At 40.4% G+C, this 19,318-nt stretch overlaps 1 protein-coding gene across 2 annotated transcripts in view; it reads left to right on the top strand.

The window, feature by feature from the left end:
• IRAK1 (interleukin 1 receptor associated kinase 1) overlaps nucleotides 1–19,318 on the top strand; it is a 58,637-nt gene that overhangs the window by 27,904 nt on the left and 11,415 nt on the right. For both annotated transcript variants that reach the window (XM_075184853.1, XM_075184854.1), the window contains exons 3-9: nucleotides 1,662–1,826; nucleotides 3,587–3,705; nucleotides 5,184–5,363; nucleotides 6,497–6,561; nucleotides 13,373–13,487; nucleotides 14,626–14,946; nucleotides 15,700–15,768. In XM_075184853.1, coding sequence (XP_075040954.1) covers nucleotides 1,662–1,826; nucleotides 3,587–3,705; nucleotides 5,184–5,363; nucleotides 6,497–6,561; nucleotides 13,373–13,487; nucleotides 14,626–14,946; nucleotides 15,700–15,768 — 1,034 coding nt within the window. The remainder of the gene's footprint in view (nucleotides 1–1,661; nucleotides 1,827–3,586; nucleotides 3,706–5,183; nucleotides 5,364–6,496; nucleotides 6,562–13,372; nucleotides 13,488–14,625; nucleotides 14,947–15,699; nucleotides 15,769–19,318) is intronic.

The following is a 19,318-nucleotide window of genomic DNA, read 5'->3' as shown; positions in this document are numbered from 1 at the left end:
GCGCCGCGGCTGCTGTATAGGACAGTGGCCACTTAGTTAGCGCAGGGGGGGTTTCTAGAGACTCAGAAACCCCCCCCCCCCCCCTGCGTGCGCCACTGCCCTAGTACCACTAAAAAACACTAAAAGTCTGCAACACGACATATAAGCAGGTAGCTCTTGATAGAAGGCTGGGTGGGCGACATGATGTGCATGTAAACCATTACCTTATGGTGCAGTGGATCTTGAGTTAATTGATTCCTTTGTCACTACACTTTAATGTGAATGTTAGATACAGATACAAGTACTGTGTTTTTTGGTTGTTTTTTTTTGTTCCTTAAACTTTAATATGTAATGAGATTCTGTGACTACCTGTATTTTATATAGGTATCCGTATATTATTTGTTCAAAGTTGGATAAAGTATCTTGTGGGACAAAAAAAAAAGGTTATTTTAAAAATGGAATACTTTGCAAATGCAAGCTCTTTTGGGCTAAACAATGTACGTTTTTAGTGCATTTCAGTTTAATTTACATTCAGTGCTGTAATGAATAGTCAATGCTGCATTAATGCATGGTTAATGGTGGTGTACTTATAGACCCAAATAATTCTTCAGTTAGTTTGTGCCCAATTTGACCTGTGGCTATATTACATTTTTTTTTTTTCTAGGTTAACTATAGGTAACCTATGTATGTAACTTGATAGGAACAGATTTCCTTTAGCATATGCCAACAGTTGGCAAGCTAGAATATACAAGATGTAACGTATAATATTGACTATGAAACCATAAGATAATCTAAGTTCATATCTACCAAAATGTATGACATACATTTAACTTCCGTTCTAGCTTAAACGTAGGAAACATAGAAAAATCACTAATTACTTACTAATACTGTTTGAAGACAGGAACTGTATACACACTTTCTATTTGAATGTTTGTTAGAAGTATAAAATCATTACAATACTGAGTTTTAATGATTTTGTTCTTATAACCATGTTACGTAACAGTCAGACTGTACAGTTTGTTCCCGCTGTTAGCATGTCTAATGACAGAGCTACTTTGTCCTGAAACGCGTTGCGTATGCTGAATTGGTCAAATCAACAGGAGTCCCCATCCTGCCCAACTCTCCACATGATTAACTCATTTTCTCCTGCTACTATACAGTATTTACTTACAAATTGTTACATATGTTTTATTAAAGAAACAATAGATTGTACCGTTTGTGTTTTTTTTGCAATACAAGCTTTTTGTGTTTATATTTGTCACTCGGTTATGCTAAGTACAAAATTTGGTCTTTTCTTTGACTATAGGTTACCAATGTTAAAAAAAACGATAACAAAAGATTGCTCATCTCTACTAGGACTGTGGGGTATATTTACTAAACTGCGGGTTTAAAAAGATGTTGCCTATAGCAACCAATCAGATTCTAGTTATTTAGAACATTCTACAAAATGACAGCTAGAATCTGGTTGCTATAGGCAACATCTCCACTTTTTCAAACCCGCAGTTTAGTAAATATACCCTTGTGAGTTTGCAGGCTGTGATTTTTGCTCTGCTTCTTTACAACCTACTAAGTCTTGAGGCCAGTGTCATATATGGGATTTTAGAAGGTTCTTTTGAATCCATAACCGGAAAATGTGAGAAATTCATGAATATTCCTCATCGCTCTTTGATGTCTCTCAACAGGGTGGTCGGAGTACCAGTCAAGTTTGCCTGCTACACGGAACACTATTCCAACCAAAGGACCTTCCCCTCCACCCCGGTACACCCCGCCATGCCCGGAACACAGTCTCTCAGAGAAGAAGAAACCATCTTTTAGGCCTTCGCAGGCAGAAACTGTGCGCTCTATTGGTACATAAACTTTAAAATTGTCTTATTACTGTAGTGATATGTTCAAAGTTCCATTCATTCCATGTAATAATCTCTCTACTGTAAATTATAGGTATATCAGAACTCTCCTTTGGAATTTTGTGACCATAAAAAAAGTCTAAGGCTATAGGTAGATTACTTTTATACAGGCCGCAGAAATCCAAGGTGACTTTGAATATCTGTAATAATTTACAGTAGGTGCACTATTCCTTATAATACACAAGCTTTCCTAATACATAGGTTGTGTTAACATCAATTGTGTATTACTACAATAGTATGTGTTATCCATTCAGAGCTAGTGCCTTCAGGCTTCGTTACCCAAGGGCACTGTCTGTACAACTACAACGTTTACCAATCTTGCCCCTTTCAGTAATTATGTGTCTCTGACGCGGTCTATGGACAATATTTCTTTATCTATAAAAAGTAAACCATATCGTCAAACAAAATCAATATAAATGATCATTTAAAAACTCAATGGCTGAGAACTAATATGTAGAAACATAGAATTTGATGGCAGATCGCAAAACTGTGAGTCCGACTAGTCTGCCATTTTTTTATTTATTGGGGGGGGGGGGGGTGGTTTAATAAAGAAACTTTTCAAACTAACTAGAATTGTAACAAAAATAACTTGGCGATATATTAAAAATACAGTTTTGTGGCTACAGTTTAAATAAGTGTAACCATTCATCTAGAATGGTAAATAATTGAGGGTTCCCTTCATCCTGTTTAGAATTGTATCCTACATTTTAAATACAATCCGTCTGGATCCAGTACTTATCACTTTACATACCATTGTCAAATAATAATATCTCAAACTCGTGACTCATTCGTTTATCAGACATCAATGCAGATTTACACCTGGCTACAGTCTCCATTGGCTATCAGTATTAGGGTTATTATGTTTGTATTGGCTTGTGCATTTTTATACACTAGATTTTACTGTTGCATTAGTACTTGCAGTATCGTCTTCCAAGTGTTAATCTTGTTATATATGATGAGTCATAGAAAAACCTTAACCATTAACCACCCTTTCTGAGCTACAATCTCTTCAAATACCCATATATAATTTTACTATCCACCGGCTATACCTGTCCGAATAATTATAATAAATATCAACTCTGTCTCCTTCTCTAGTCTCCCCATTCCCACCACTCTCCCTAAATTTCTCTTTGATAGAACTCTGTGAATACATTAAGATAATTAAGTGATTAAATCAATCTTAGTAATGTAAGAATATATTTATTTATTTTACTCATTTGGGACATATGTGTCAAAATTCAAACATGCTGTTTATTTTTCTTTTAACATGATATTTTCATCACAATTGTGCATTGATCTGCAAATCTATTAGCTGTGTTTTATTTCGACTTCAACAGTGTGATTATAAGATAGTGACTACAGACATTAGTGATTGTGTTTGTTTTCCTCCAAGCACATGTTATACTGTCATACAACCAACGATAAATCTAAGGAGTCCCCAGGCGCCTGGGGACTCCTTATATTTATCTTTGGTTGTATGATGATCTTTCCTGGAAGGTGGGAACCCCTCCCTTTACATCCCCCTTTTGTGGCAGCCATTCCACATACTGGTGAATAGCGCAGATACTCATTTCCATTTATTGGACATGTTCTACTGTGATGGTCTTTTTCTCAATGTCTCAAAAGATCTCTTGTTGTGTGTGTGACTCTTCTAGATATGCTCCAGCTATAATAGCTAGTCTTTATGTATATCTTCTCCCTAGAGAGCCCGCTACCCCTACCTGGACCTCCTCCCCCACACATGATATGTAGCAGCGTCTGCCCATCACAAACCTCAAGCTCCGACAGTAGCAGTAACAGTAATATCCATTCTTCAGTACAGGTAAGTGAGCCAGGTGCCAAATTGTGTATTTCAACTTTGTACTATGGTGGTAGAGCTCTCTCTGGGTCTCCGTCCCCCACTCCCCCCTCCTACATAGACTGTATCGGCAGCATTATTGGGTTAGTTATGTCCCTAAATCCACATTGTAATGCGTTTTGCCTGTGCTGCATTAACCCTGCACTGACTTTCAATATCAATATAGCTTTCAATATCATTGATCGCTATAGCTCCCCGATGACCCTTCAACTCATGTTAAAGTTTTATTCCTAAAACGCTCTGGTTGAATTCTGTATGGACAGATTTGATGACGATGAAGCGTTGAGAGTGTACCTGAAAATCAATTAATAAATCTGTTTATAAAAAAAAAAAGATATATAGTTTATTTTCAGCATTGCAATAAAAGAAATATAGAAGAGGGAGGTGAGTGTATGAGATGTGTGTGGTCGACCTAAGGCACCCATATGTTAATGAATTTGGCCATTGATCCCTGGACTGTTGAAACAAAAATAATCCAGTAGACACTTTTATTTTTACCCCAGTAAGGATAGAATAGAATTGACCAACAGAACACTTGGCAATGGAAATTCTAACACCCACAGAGACACATCGGTTTAAATAACGAGCATGAACAACTATAGAGGGAACTTTCAGTGTGATAATAAGGAGCAGATAGGTGTTCGGGGCCACTGGTTCTATTCTGACCATGGTCCTATCCGGGTGGAGTTTGCATGTTCTCCCCGTGTTTGCGTAGATTTCTTCCAGGTGCCATTGTTTTCTCCCACAGTCCAAATACATACTGGCTAATTGGCTGCTGACAAAAATGGACCCAAGTGTCTTGACCAAACCGTGTGTGTCTGTGTGGTAGGGAATTTAGGATTAAATATTCTCCAGCGCTACATAATACGGCGGCCCTTATAAATAAACTGCATGACAATAGAGGAATGTTGTCAAGTGTACAACATATGGAGGAATGAGCCAACATCTTCATACAAAATTACTGATAGTACCAAGGTTTAAATGGCTTAACTCCACTCCAGCCCATACAAAGATTTAAAAATAGCAATGTTTCAACTGATGTTGCAATTAGTTTCTCTTCCGTAACTTAAGTTGTACATGGTGTTAAGACTGTTGCATCTGACACTATAATGTCGTCAAGAGAACCAACAAACAATGAGCTGAAAGAGCATTCACTGTTACATAAGCTTCCTGCACATATATGGATCTGTCCATCACTGTAGTATCAATGATTATGGAACAACGAACAGGAAAATAATATCCTCACTGTTGGGAAAGAGAAAAATATATTCCTTATATTGGTCCATAACAATTTGCTAAGCATAAGTGACATAGTTTACAGATTATCCGGTTTATGACTGATGACTCACTACCGCACCGGCCTCTGTATATATGATTTTAATTATAAATGCTTTGCTAGACTTAATGACAAAAGACATCTTTTTAATGTTTTCTGTCTCCAGGAATCCCCGACCCCCAGTAACTTAATAGAGCCACCCAAGCACTTGTTGTGGAATTTTCAAGAGGTGGTCAAGGGTACGAGCAACTTCTCCCCGTCTTTTCTTATTGGAGAGGGTGGATTTGGCTGTGTGTATAAAGCAACCATCCGGAACACTGACTATGCAGTCAAGCGGCTAAAGCAGGTGAGCTGCAGTGTATTATACAATAGTTGCTTTGTGCATTTTTTTTGTTTCTCTCCCAATAGTGCCTTCTATATATATTCTGGAAAACCGAGTTGGTTTATTGAAGCTAATGATATGATATGAAGACAAAATTGTTTTCTCCTTTCCTGGAATGTCATAATGGCTTTCTTTAGTCAGAAAATTAGTCGGAGGGGGCTTACGGCATTCTTCGCTGTGCTGGCATATTTCTGTCCTATACCCTTAGCTTAAGTTTTCATTGTAAAGGCCACTCTGCAAAATTCTGATATGTAGTTAGACAAAGAGTCTGAAAAGTCTCCTGAAGCGTATATTGTTGCTTGCAGAGTTGCAAAGCACTTGCACCCTCTGATTTATTTGCTCTCAATATATAAGGAACAGCATAACTCAGAGATTTCATCAGTACAGCTCCCAGTCAGTGACTGTGATCATAAAATTAAATTAAATAGTTTTAAAATTGTTTTGTTACGTATTGCTTTAAGGGAGCTTAACTGAAAATACAGTTTCCAGACTAACCCTAGAGCCTAATTTTCACCAGACGTTTTCTCTGCCGTACCGACCAGGACTGTGGGGGTTCCAAGTGAGCTAAACCCTCAATTCTGGATCATTCACTCCCATTAGTGATCTAACGACTGCTTAAACCAGTGTTGAGAAGCGGGAACCGTTCAAACGTAAGCGCGCGATGTCCGGTTTTAATACGTTTACTGAATGGACAGTGCTGTGTTCAGGGTCTGTCTGAATTGGGCACAGCGCAATTTTTCTGCTGGCATGGGTGAGGTCTCTAGAATTACAGGGGTCACTAAGTGGTCCTGCCTTGGCTGCCCCCAGTGTGGCTGCGGGAATCCCCATTATAAAGTAAAGGAAGCAGCCTTAAATTTTTGTGATGCTGCCCTTCCCTATAAAGATCGTCATCCTCTCTGTATCCAATTTCTCCCCGTCTCTCCAGTACAATATACCACATTGGAAGCATCACACGTGATAGAGCAGTTCTGTTCCATAACAAAGTGCCTCCCCGATATCACCGTCTCCTAGTGAATTGTTTGGTTGCAAGTGTATTTTGTATTATGCTATATCTGTTTGGAGAAGGACCTCTTACTGTGCCTTGTGTATTTTTTTAGGATTCTGAGTTAGAGTGGAGCACGGTGAAGAAGAGTTTCCTTACGGAGATAGAGAAGCTGACATGGTAAGGAAAACTGCAGGAAAAATCTCTTAATGCATCTATAACATAGAGGTTGGATGTATGAGTTTAGTTTCTCTTAGAAGTGGGTTTGACACTGCAGTCTTCCCGCATTAGTTTAACAGGCACCTGACATCAATATTCTATGCCATTGTTGGACCTTGCTTCTTCTTCTGTCTAACTCTGCTTACCTCTCTTCCTCTCATCAATGCATGCAACGGCCCCTGTCTCACACACAGCCCCTGTCCACACTAACATAGTCACACAAAATCAGGCCACAACATCAGTGCACATCTCCTGAAATACTCATTCATGGCTTTTGTGAACATTCTGATGGTATGATTGGCTACAGGTTCTCTCCCCCAACCAATTTAAAAATTGGGTTCAATTCCCGACCATGGCCTTATCTGCGTGGAGTTTTTATGTTCTCCCCGTGTTTGCGTGGGTTTCCTCAGGGTGCTCCGGTTTCCTCCCACACTCCAAAAACATACTAGTAGGTTAATTGGCTACTAACAAATTGACCCTAGTCTGTGTGTCTGTCTGTGTGTGTGTGAGTATGTTAGGGAATTTAGACTGTAAGCCCCAATGGGACAGGGACTGATGTGAGTGAGTTCTCTGTACAGCGCTGCAGAATTAGTGGCGCTATATAAATAAATGGTGATGATGATGATGATAATGAGAGCTGGAGACTGAATACAAATTCAAAGTCTTGTAACCTTCTAAAGTAAATGGCTCTTTGGTTTAAAGGGGATCCTTTAAACTAATCTGGTTTTACAGGGGATGTACAACCAAAAATAAAGACTTAAAATGACTCTTAAAACCAATGAAACTTTGAAAGGCCCTTTAGGATATAAGTGCCAATCCAGCAGCGTGCTCGTTTCTGTTCTCTGCAGACGACGGGGAATGTATAGAGGTTCTTTTATAAAAATGACACACAGAAGAAAATGGAGAAAGAATTACGCTAGAAAAATCGTGGACGAGCGATTTTCTATTTGTTTTCTTACATTTTTGACTTTAGATAACATTTCATAAAATTTTACAAAAATGTAATGAAGAAGATGGGTATACAAAAAGCTTAAAAAAAACAAATCGCCATTTTTTTTTATTTTTTTTTTAAAAAAAGACCAGTGTAAAATAAATTGATGTAGATATCCAAATATTTTTGATAATAAATTGCAATTTTTTTTTTTTATTATTTTTTTTAACGTGTATTCTTGAATACCAGAAAGACTGATGTGATTTGAATGTGTTGTAAGACTTTTGAATGTAATTCGGTAGCTCGGGTAAAAACAAAATGCTTACAATCTGCTACATTGTATATGTAAATGCAATGGAAACATATACATATTTGCCAAGGTATGGAAACCTTTACATATATAAAATGGCAACTAATAACACTGATGAGGAAATTTAGAGCATCATATATTTTATATTGCCATCATCTTTTTAAGCAAACAGACACTGAGCATGAAAGTGTTTTGGGCAAACATGATAAATGTAGAGAAGATGAATTTATCAGTAGATGTCTGTTACAATAAGGAGGGCGAGCACTGCTGACGGGGTAAGAAGTTGGGCAATGCCTAAGCCCAAAGAGTCAAAGCTTAATACGGCTGTAGTTGTTGTTTTGCTTAAAGTCTTGCTCCTTGCTTGTTTAATCGTTATTTCCCTTTACTTAATATTATTGTCAAATGGGCCAGGGGCAAACGCAGGATTTGTAGAGGGGGGTTTCCACACCCTATAATGGCTATAATATTATACAGTGCTTGGCTGCTCTCCAACTCTCCTATCCCCATAATATACATAGGCAATGTTGCATGCACTACTGTTAGGTGCACGCAGCTCTCCCTTTTCAAGCAGAGCCGTGTGAAGCGGGAGTGGGGTCCAGCCACCTCAATTATACAGTGCCCCAGGCTTGGAGGGGGTTTCCAGGCACTAGGTACCCCGTCTCGGTTTGCCTATGTGGGCATCCGTTATGAAGACAAAAAAAGCGATGTGCCCACCACACTACAATATTTGCACTGTTGGGGTATCCGGAAATGTGTGTAGCGGACATCGCGGTAATGGAGCGGCACAGCGATTAGAACTGAATCGGCCCCTTAATGTCTCCATTTTCCTGCCCATTTTAATGTAGTGTGGTCAGATACTAGGTTTCTGGTGGAAATTAATCATGTATCTTTACACATATGGACGAAACCCTTAATGTACACTTAGTATTGGGCTGTATCCAGAAGGACGGGGTTCTATGTAGGCACACACTTCATATGTGCTCCTAGTATTCCTCAACACTCATGGGATTCTAAAAATAAAAAGCTTCCACAAACCTAGCGGGGCAGAAAAGAAGCCGTGACGGAAACATTCCTGGATGTAGTAGCCTAATCGGAAAGGAAATCAAGAGAAAAAGTGCAGCACTTGCACAGTTAAATGCCCGTCTTCCAATATAATAAACGCACCGCGCAGTTGTCTTGAAATCAAAACCTAGTGGCAGATTGTTAATGACTTGCCCAGGTCATTGGTAATGGCTGATCTAACTGAAGGCACACTGGTCGGAGGTGTTACCAAGTTCAGATCAAGATGAACTTGGTCATACACTGTCCACAAGCTGCGTGCCCCAGATGCTGGAACTCCATGGGATTATTATCGGGCACATTGGTAACTGCAGTCAGAAGGTGCCTGCCATCTGCCTGTCTGCGCCTTCTTCCAGCTATATTTACTGGTCCTAGTGTGTTTCGGATGTGCTCCCCCTGCTTGGCTCATACACAAAACCGCCGGTTTTCATCCTACATCAACGTCCACATTGGGCACAGATCCTGTAGTTTGCCACTAGAGCCCTGGCCTATGTTACAGCAGAACTAAACCTGAACACACAATTGTTGATCTGCTGCCGAAGAGGGAGACATGTGCCGTCTGGCCTCAAACTTAATTAAGATATTGCTCACTGAATACCTCATACCTCTTATTCTCTCTGAATACCTCTGACATGAAGGGTAATGTAATAAATATGCTGACACGCTCTCTCTATTTGACCACTGAACCCATAGCAATGAGCGATACCACGCTTGGTTTGGGAAGCTCTACGTCACCATGTGCTAGGGATGTGGATGCTGGCAAAAGTACAATTTTCACTTCAGTGTCTCTTACTATTGTTAAACCCGACCTTTTTCCCCAAATAATATTTTTATTGAGTAAGTCACACGAATAAAATGGGGCACAGAAGGGGAAATAAGAGTGAACCACAGAGTATGTAAAACCGTATTTAATGCCCCAATTTTTCTCTTTATTTTGTAGCAAGACTCAACATACCATAAAATAGGTTATTTTTTTTTTTTATTAGGTTAATAAGCTTCATTGCAGTTCATACTCATAACACTGAGAAGATCAGGCGATGTAATATGTGAATACAGTTGTCAACATTTATCTGAACAGTTGTTTTTTCTGACCGTGTCTAGACGTAGTTACCAATAATGTCAACACATATTATTCAACCATTGCAAAAATCTTACATATCTACCCACGATCTCTAAAGTATTCCTTGTTCGAGCCTCAAACTATGTCTAGAAGTCCTACGAGCGAGGGAACCACCTTTAGTACACATGTCCTGTTTGGTTTATTTGTTTTATAATACATAAAAAGCTATTTAGTGTGTAAGGTGCATCCAGGTGATGCAGAAGGTGCACGTTTTAAAGTACAGGTCGCCGCACAGTTTCCAACACTGTATAGCACGTGTGAAACGCAGATCACTTTTTTGGGGGGGAAACGCTATACTGCCACCTCCCTTGAACCTGAATCTTCACCATGTTTCACCCCTTGGGGCTCATTTACATAGTTCACCCTGCAGTGAGAGTCTTTGGTGTTACATGTGGTTGCAGAACGTTGGCAGCTTTTCTGCACCTAGAACACATTCAGCCTGGGACGCCCCATTCTCATCAAGAAAAGTAAAATTTGACACCCCGGCAGTCGCAATCATCATTTCTTAATTTGTCACTAAACCATGCATAAACCCGTATAAGTTTACTGTAGGCTCGGTATGTATTTTGGAGATAGAGGTATGTTTTGAAGTAAGGCTAGTAAGTAATTTGTACCACTTTTAAAATCTTGCTCTTGTTAAGAAAGTGCTTGTTTTAAAGTGAATTCAAAATGTAAAACTTTTATAGTGATATGGGAAAGATCGCAGGGGCGTACGCAGTATTTGTATGAGTATCCATTCCACATTAGGCGAGGTATCTGCTTGTGTTTAGCGATTTCTAACCACAGTTTGACAATCGTTAAACGCACGTGGATAGCGTAAGATATGGTCAGAATAACACTTATAATAGATCCCATTGTTTTGTAGGTCATTATACTAGGTCATTTATTACTAGTCCCATTTATATGCCTTGTATTAGCGTTAAAAATGCTGGTAAAATACATGTAATTAATGGCAGTGGTGTCACATAGACAGACATACTATATGCACAAGTAGGGTATTTTTGAATCCTGCCCTAGTGTAGTATAGTATACCACTTTTAGGTGACTATTTCTTGGCTAAGGGGATTGGAATGGCTTGTATACAGGGTATAGGTGGTAAATTTGAGGGACTTAAAAAAGTGATATATTGTAATGTTTCAATAGTATATGCTTTTCAAAGAAGAAACCTGTTAATGAAAGAACGATTAAATCCACTAGTTAACCTATGTGAATGGCTGTGTATTACTGAGCTGAATACGTAGAAGCACTCCAGTTATTCCATGTATATTATGTTAGGAGAGCAAAGCTTCAGTCACTCGGCGGACAGAGAGTGACTGATAGCTTGGCAGACTTGCTCTGCAGAAATGCATTGTGTGGACTGGTTGATTCAGACACAGGGCACTGACTCAAATGATTGCGTTCTCAGTTTTTGAACCTTTGTCAGATCCCATTAGGACGCTGTTCTAATTATGTGGGAGTAGCTGCAGCTGTGCTTAAGAAGTGGGGAGATGATGATGTTTGGGGTTTTTTTTTTTTTAACACCGCCTCTGGGGAAGGCTAGCTTAACACTTATTTTTATTTCCTAATTCATATCGAAAGTGGAATTGAACTCCCCATTTTTTTCCCCCTAAAGCTACAATGTTAGGGGCCATGTTTTTATGTACTAGAATTCCTACTGAATCTGTCTCCTTCCTCCTTTATATATAAAGGAGTAGATTCAATTAGCCGCATTGTTCTTTAGAATAACGCTGCCCATCCATTATTACCGTTACTATGGTAATTTCTCCGGATTTTTCACCGTAGAGACATTAACGTAATGGCAGTAATAATGTGCAGGTAGTACCGGTAATAATGCACGGACAGCGTTGTTCTAAAAATAAACAACGCCACTAATTGAATCTACCCCATAATGTCAGTGGAATTAAGAAGTGGCTTTCAGATACAATAATTGTTTCTGAGACGGAACCTTGGTAGACTCCTTTTAAAGTTAAATTCCACTCAAAACTAAAAATGTCCGTTTTGGGTGAAATACTACAAGCAACACCCAGTCCCCGAGGGTTACGTACGTGGGGTCTGGTGTTCAGGCTCTCTGTCTGGGCCCCAGACATCCTGCACGCCCCCGCTGGCAGGGGAACATATATATGCAGAATGTCAAGGGACCTGTATGTCAGACCGTGGTGGACCAGATTTCACTCTGAATTTATTTTTAAGTCTGACAAGTTTTTATTTGTTTTCTGATTAGCAGCAAGCACACGTTATCACCCACGCAGGGGGCACCCTATAAGTGTCACACACGTTATCACCCACGCAGGGGGCGCCCTATAAGTGTCACACACGTTATCACCCACGCAGGGGGCGCCCTATAAGTGTCACACACGTTATCACCCACGCAGGGGGCGCCCTATAAGTGTCACACACGTTATCACCCACGCAGGGGGCGCCCTATAAGTGTCACACACGTTATCACCCACGCAGGGGGCACCCTATAAGTGTCACACACGTTATCACCCACGCAGGGGGCACCCTATAAGTGTCACACACGTTATCACCCACGCAGGGGGCGCCCTATAAGTGTCACACACGTTATCACCCACGCAGGGGGCACCCTATAAGTGTCACACACGTTATCACCCACGCAGGGGGCGCCCTATAAGTGTCACACACGTTATCACCCACGCAGGGGGCACCCTATAAGTGTCACACACGTTATCACCCACGCAGGGGGCACCCTATAAGTGTCACACACGTTATCACCCACGCAGGGGGCACCCTATAAGTGTCACACACGTTATCAGTGCACGTAGAAGAAACATCTCAAGACAGACATTAAGGAAGATAGCACTGAGTTTTTAGTTTTGTGTGTAAACATCCTTTTAATGATGATAATGATTGGCTTACATTGAGAGAGAGGCAGAGGGGGCTTTGTGGCTAAACTGGGTTCGGATCTATTTTGTAAGGGGAGTTTTATTGGTTTTGTTCTGTGTTAAATAAGTGTTTTAACAAAGCATTATATATAGTTTTATCCGAGTGGTTTGCCCTTTCAGCTTTATGTGATCCTATTTGTTTTTCTCTCCCCTTGTTTCTGGAAAAAAAACCTAATTTATTATTGAATCCGATCATCGTAATCCATAATGCAGTGCTTTTGTGTGTGTTTGTGTGTGGAGGGGGAGTGTAGTTCCCTTTTGAGGTTAAATTTGGATACAGCTGTACAACCCAGCTGCTTCCAGGAATATGCGTCAATGGTCTTCATAAAGTATCATTATGATGCCTACGGTTTTGCTTCATATGCTGTATTTTGCAATATAGATAATGCTGGCTGTAATACAACTATTTACAGTGAAGATTGTATTGAATTCTCATGTTGTCCCCACAGTCTCCGTCACCCAAACATAATTGATTTAGCTGGTTATTGCATGAATGGAGAAGAGTACTGCCTTATTTATCTGTATTTACCAAGTGGCTCACTAGAAGATCGGCTGCATCACCAGGTATGACCAGCAGGGAGGCGATAGAATCAGTCTGTAGCCATTCTGCAAGAAATTTCATTTACATTGCCTATCATTTTGAATAATGCCACATGACTGCTACAGCAATGCTATATTCATTTGTCCATCCCTTATTAATAACATCTCATGAAGCTTTCTACACTATGTGCAGGGAAATATTTTTTTTTAAGTTCTTGCATGACACCCACATTTAACTTCTAGCCAATGTCAAGTTTTTTTATGGACCTCTTGTTTTTAAATTATTAATTCATGTGTGTAAATATGATCTTCTGCCTATTTTCTTTCATGTATTGGATACAGTCTCTAACAGAATGTATCTAACCTTGCCTACAGTGTAACAATCTGTCAGTGGGTTGGATATCCACCGTACGACTAACTTTTCACGTTGAGGGTCTTAAACACACTGCAAGTACTTTTAGATACATTTTACTAGCTAGTGCAGTGGATCCCAAACTTTTTCAGTTCAAGGCACCCTTAGGATCTCCATAAGTTTTTCAAGGTACCACTAAGCCAAAATAATTACCAAGTAGTCCCCCACCTTGCTTACCACTGGAACCCCTGTGAGATCTCCAAGGCACCCCAGGGAGCCTAGGCGCACAGTTTGGGAACCACTGCGCTAGTGTATCTTACAAAGGAAAGATCAGGAGGTTGTATTTGCAAAATAACCCTATGGGTCTATTGCATGTAAAACAAAAAGACTGAAATACAATAGATATTTCCATTTAAAACGTCATTAAAGAACAGGACTGATTGACAATATGGAGTCCATCCTTACTGCAAATTGATTGGGTTATAGTGTTTGTTTTGGGGTGGGGGTGGAGGTATTGCCATTTTCAAGATCAAATGAATGGAACTTTTGAGTTGGGAGGATTAAACTAGATGGACATGTCGTTTTTTTTTTTGTTGTTTTTTTTTAACATTCTAAATAAATGTTGTGTATAACTATTTATGTTTTACACTAAGATTTATTTATTTATTTTTTTATTTTATTTTTTTAAGGAATATGACTGTATTAATTGCTCTTTGGTAGTAAATGGAGCTGAACTCTGTAAGCATGGGTTCTATTCCGCCCAGCGCACTATATTAATAAAGGCTGATAATCTGTCTACCCCTTCCGCAGGGCAGCTTCCCGACACTCTTGTGGAAGCAGCGCTTGAGCATCCTGCGGGGCGCAGCCTGCGGGATCCAGTTCTTGCACACCTGCCACCCCAGCATCATCCACGGAGACATCAAGAGTTCAAACATCCTCTTGGACCAGGCGTTGGTGCCCAAAATTGGGGACTTTGGACTAGCTCGGTTTAGCCGATATACATGCAACGCAGGGAAAAGTCGCACCTTGGCACAAACCAACACCGTGAGGGGGACGCTAGCGTACCTACCCGACGAGTACGTGAAATTGGGGAAGCTTACGTTTGAACTGGACACTTACAGCTTCGGAGTGGTGAGTTCCCTGCCCTCAGTTTGGAGTGGATTTTGAGGGCTGAACCTACACTCCATTCTCTAGGAACTAGTGACCCTACAGGCAGAAGGCACGCTCAGTATTTAGTAAATGAGATGGCTGTATATTGGTCCGACCCTGCTGATAAAATGAAGTGCAGGACAGTTGGAGAAACGTATTGTGGTGATTAAACTGTCTGCAGACACTTCCTTATTCTGCATATGCAGACTCTGAAACTGTTCTTTTGTTTCTTATGAGTGATCATGTATTTGTCCTGTAATGTGTGTGATTAGTTTATATTCCATTGTGGTCCTAGTACCCCCTCCTCCGGTGGGAATATGATTCACCTGCTGTTCCCCACCTGACAGTTTCCCACTTTTATCTCTTAAAAATGCAATTAGCATTTAGATGCATATAATAATTCCACATTTAAGCCTGTGTTACAATGCAAGGGGTGCAAATTAGTATTCTGTTTTGCACATAAGTTAAATACTGACTGGTTTTTCATGTAGCACACAAATATCAATTACATTTTAGTGTACAAATAAGCTATCAAGTAATTGTGTGCTACATGAAAAAACAGTCAGTATTTAACTTATGTGCAAAACAGAATACTAATTTGCACCCCTTGCATTGTAACATGGTTTTGTCCAGGAGACTTAAATAAGAAGTTTCTTAAGTTAAGATCCTTAATGAATCAGGCCCCAAGTGTGTATCTTCTTGTCACTATCCATGTCCCTTTCTGTCTTTTATTAGGTCTTACTGGAAGTACTAACAGGACGAAAAGCCATAGACAGCGATGGCAATTCTCACACTAAATATCTGGTAAGATTTATCCTTCATTTTATTTAGCTGACAGCAGAGAACTGTTTTGGAACCTATATCCTGTATTTATTTAAATTGTAAAGAGCGTAAGTTTTTATCGTTGAAAAATGCTGTTTATTTTTAATAGATCATTTATTAATACGGCTGCTGCACATACTCGCCTAGACACAGAACCGGTATGATGCCTCTCGTATATCAGCTGGTGACGTATCTAGTCCAGCTCCAAATCTGCCCAGTGGGCATCCTAGTGATGACCGCTGTGCTTTCTATTTATACAGCTATACTGGGAGATGGAGCCCCATGTATGGCTCTCGGGCTGTAGGAGACAAAGGGGAGAAGATACTAATACCATGTAAAAGCACTTTCCTTGCTCATTAAAGAGTCCTTGGGGTATATTTACTAAGCTGCGGATTTGAATGAGTGGAGATGTTGCCGATAACAACCAATCAGATCTTAGTTATTATTTATTTAGTACATACTACAAAATGACAGCTAGAATCTGATTGGTTGTCATCGGCAACATCTCCACTCATTCAAACCCGCAGTTTAGTAATTATTCCCCCTTGACTTGTCGTCTTCTCTATATGTTCACTTGCAGAGAATTTATCAATATGGTTTGTACACAGGCATTGTGAACCCAGCTTTGTTGATTATTGATGTGACCAGTGGATGATGGAGGCCTATATATGGATCCCGGGTTAGAAATGCACATAGGGCTTTTAACATAAGAAACACAAAGCTTTTTAGTTATTTTTGTTTTGCATCAAAGCGCAAACTCGACACCTCGAGCAACAATCGGTTTCCTGTTATTGAGTTGTACTCTCTGATCCTGGAAGTCATGGTGGGCACACACTAGTTATCATTCATTTTAGTAGCATACGTGGGTGAGCGAACAGGATGTCCGCCTGGGCAGCTGGACCGCAACGGCTCCATTGCAGCTTGTCGGAGGGGACTAACTGGTTATCTTCTGATAAGCCCGCTAATGATCCTTTCAAAACATTTGCGTTGAAACATCTTTTTGTTTCTGTTTTTAATTAAATTTTTGGACATTTTGACCACTTTGTTCTTTGTATTTTTTGTATGTATTTCTAACTGATAAAGCATGTTGCCATGCAATACCATATGCGGGGCTGTCATATTTTTCACCCCAGCCTTTGTCGGCTGGGGTGACATGGCGGGGAGGATACAGGCCTTTATGGTACTTTAGCAGTCTTGTATCCAGGAGGGCAGCCTGTCACTATTTACAGGGGTGCCAGGTGTAAGAGTGCCATGCAACATTGGATTCCCATCAGTGCCACCCTAAACGTGGGACATTTGTGTTATCGCTACCTGGATGGCGCTAAAACCGTTAATATACACTTATTTTTCTACCTATAAATAAGCTGGTGACTTAACGCACTATCCTGAGCAAAACTAACTGCCTCAGCCTTGGCTCTGACTCCCTTTTCTTTTCCATCTCCCCATTTGGCACTTTGAAATAATTTTTGTATGCAAATGAATACGTGAGGAGTCCGACTGCAACCCTCCCTTCTCACCCCCTTTCTCACCCTGTCTTATTAATAAGTTTGTCTCCCTTCTCACGCTTGATCTACAATAATTCACACAAAAAAAAAGTTAATGTGTGTTGTACTCTAAAATGTATGGCTGTAATGTCAGTCATTCAATTGAAATTTGGTCTGTATCTGTTACCCAGATATTGTATTCTTCCTGAACAAAAGAGATTTCATTTATTTATATTTTTAAATAGCTAGTAAAATATCAAATCATTTTTGTGTGAGTTGGGATATGAAAGTGTGGAATTCCCATTTACTTTGGTTGCTTTCTGTGGGTGCTATTTACATCAATCATCTTTGTTTCATCTATTGTAAAATAGATTATTAGAAAGCAAATGACTGGTTGCTGTGGACTGCAGCACTAGTTCTCAACACAGTGTGTGCTGAGCAAGATTTACCCCAATTCTGGGTGTCCGGTGTATGTAAATGCCAATCCTATAGATTGTAAGCTTGCGAGCAGGGTTCTCTTACCTCTCTGTCTGTATGTATTGCCCAGTATTGTTAATGTTTGTTCCCAATTGTAAAGCGCTACGGAATTTGCTGGCGCTATATAAATAAATGATGACGATGATGAAGCCCAGTTTTAGTGGCCAACGTGCAAAGCAGGGCCCACTCTGGTGGGTAATGTGCAAGGTACAGCTTGACAACTAAAATACAAAACAACTCATTTTGGTGACTAATAATCCATTCTAGTGACTATCAAACACTGCAAACCCCATTCTGCTAACTAGTGTATAACGCAAACAAAATTCTTAAGACAAGTAGACAATACAGATACCAAGTCCATTCTAGTGACCACTCTATTTGGTGGATAATATAGAACACCTAAGGTTTTCTCATAGTCCGTATTGGAAGCAGATCCCATTCTGGAAACACTTGTACAAAATAGTCTCTATCTGGTGGCAAGGTTAGTCCTGGTGACTGTTATACAAAGCAGAGACTAATCTGGTGGGCAGTATACAAAGCGGCCCTGTGCAAGAGGCTAATATACAATGCAAAGCCCAATTCTAGTAATTGATATAAAAAATACAATCCATTCAGAAAGTCCGTATACAAAGATGACGACATTGTTTTGGTGGTAAGTAAATGTCTTGCTCTCCCTTGTGGTGGAAAATACACCCGCCAAGTGCCAGGGCTTCATTCAGTTGCCGATTACACCCAGGAGACAGAATGATAGGCTGATGGGAGCTTCGGCTACCAGCAGACATGATCGGGGAGGGTTGTTGATCTTGTCCAGTTTTACCACAAATTATTCCATTAATGCATTGGTTCCCAAACTGTGTGCCGTGGCTCCCCGGGGTGCCGCGGCCAGGGACGTTTGTAATCAAGGCAGGGGACTTCTTGGTAAATATTTTGGCTTAGTGGTGCCTTGAAGAAATTATGGAGACCCTAAGGGTACCTCGAACTGAGAAAGTTTGGGATCCACTGCACTAATCTATACAGGGTTCCAGGCACCAGTGATTTGTTGAGGTCTACTTACAACGATCAGGGCTTCCCAACGTTTTTTGTGAATCTTCCCGTGGATTGAAGCACCATAGTGGCTTAAGTGATTAGTTGTTGCTCTGGGGAAGGAATCTCTAGAACATGCAATGTAGGTGATAGGATGGACGGTCATAATATTTATACTGTATATCATAGGCAAACCGAGAGGGGGTTTTCTAGTGCCTGGAAACCCCCTCCAAGCCTGGGGCACTGTATACTTGAGGTGGCTGGGCCCTGCCCCCGGTTCATACGGCTCTGCTTGAAAAGGGAGAGCTGAGTGCACCTAATAGTAGTGTACGCAGCATTGCCCATGTATATGATAGGGATAGGAAGAGTTGGAGAGCAGCCAAGCACTGTCTAATATTATAGCTATGCTCCCATGCATGCTGGTCACGCCCACTGGTGGCATGATGTGGAAACCCCCCTCTACAAATTCTGCGTTTGCCCCTGTATATAGACGCAATATGTGCATTCCAGCATGTCCGACAAATCTATTTGGAACAACCACAAGTTCA

Source organism: Mixophyes fleayi, chromosome 9, assembly GCF_038048845.1.
Source record: "Mixophyes fleayi isolate aMixFle1 chromosome 9, aMixFle1.hap1, whole genome shotgun sequence".
NCBI lineage: Eukaryota > Metazoa > Chordata > Amphibia > Anura > Limnodynastidae > Mixophyes > Mixophyes fleayi.
The sequence above is the reverse complement of the archived record's forward strand: the minus strand, read 5'-3'. Positions and strand labels throughout refer to the sequence as shown.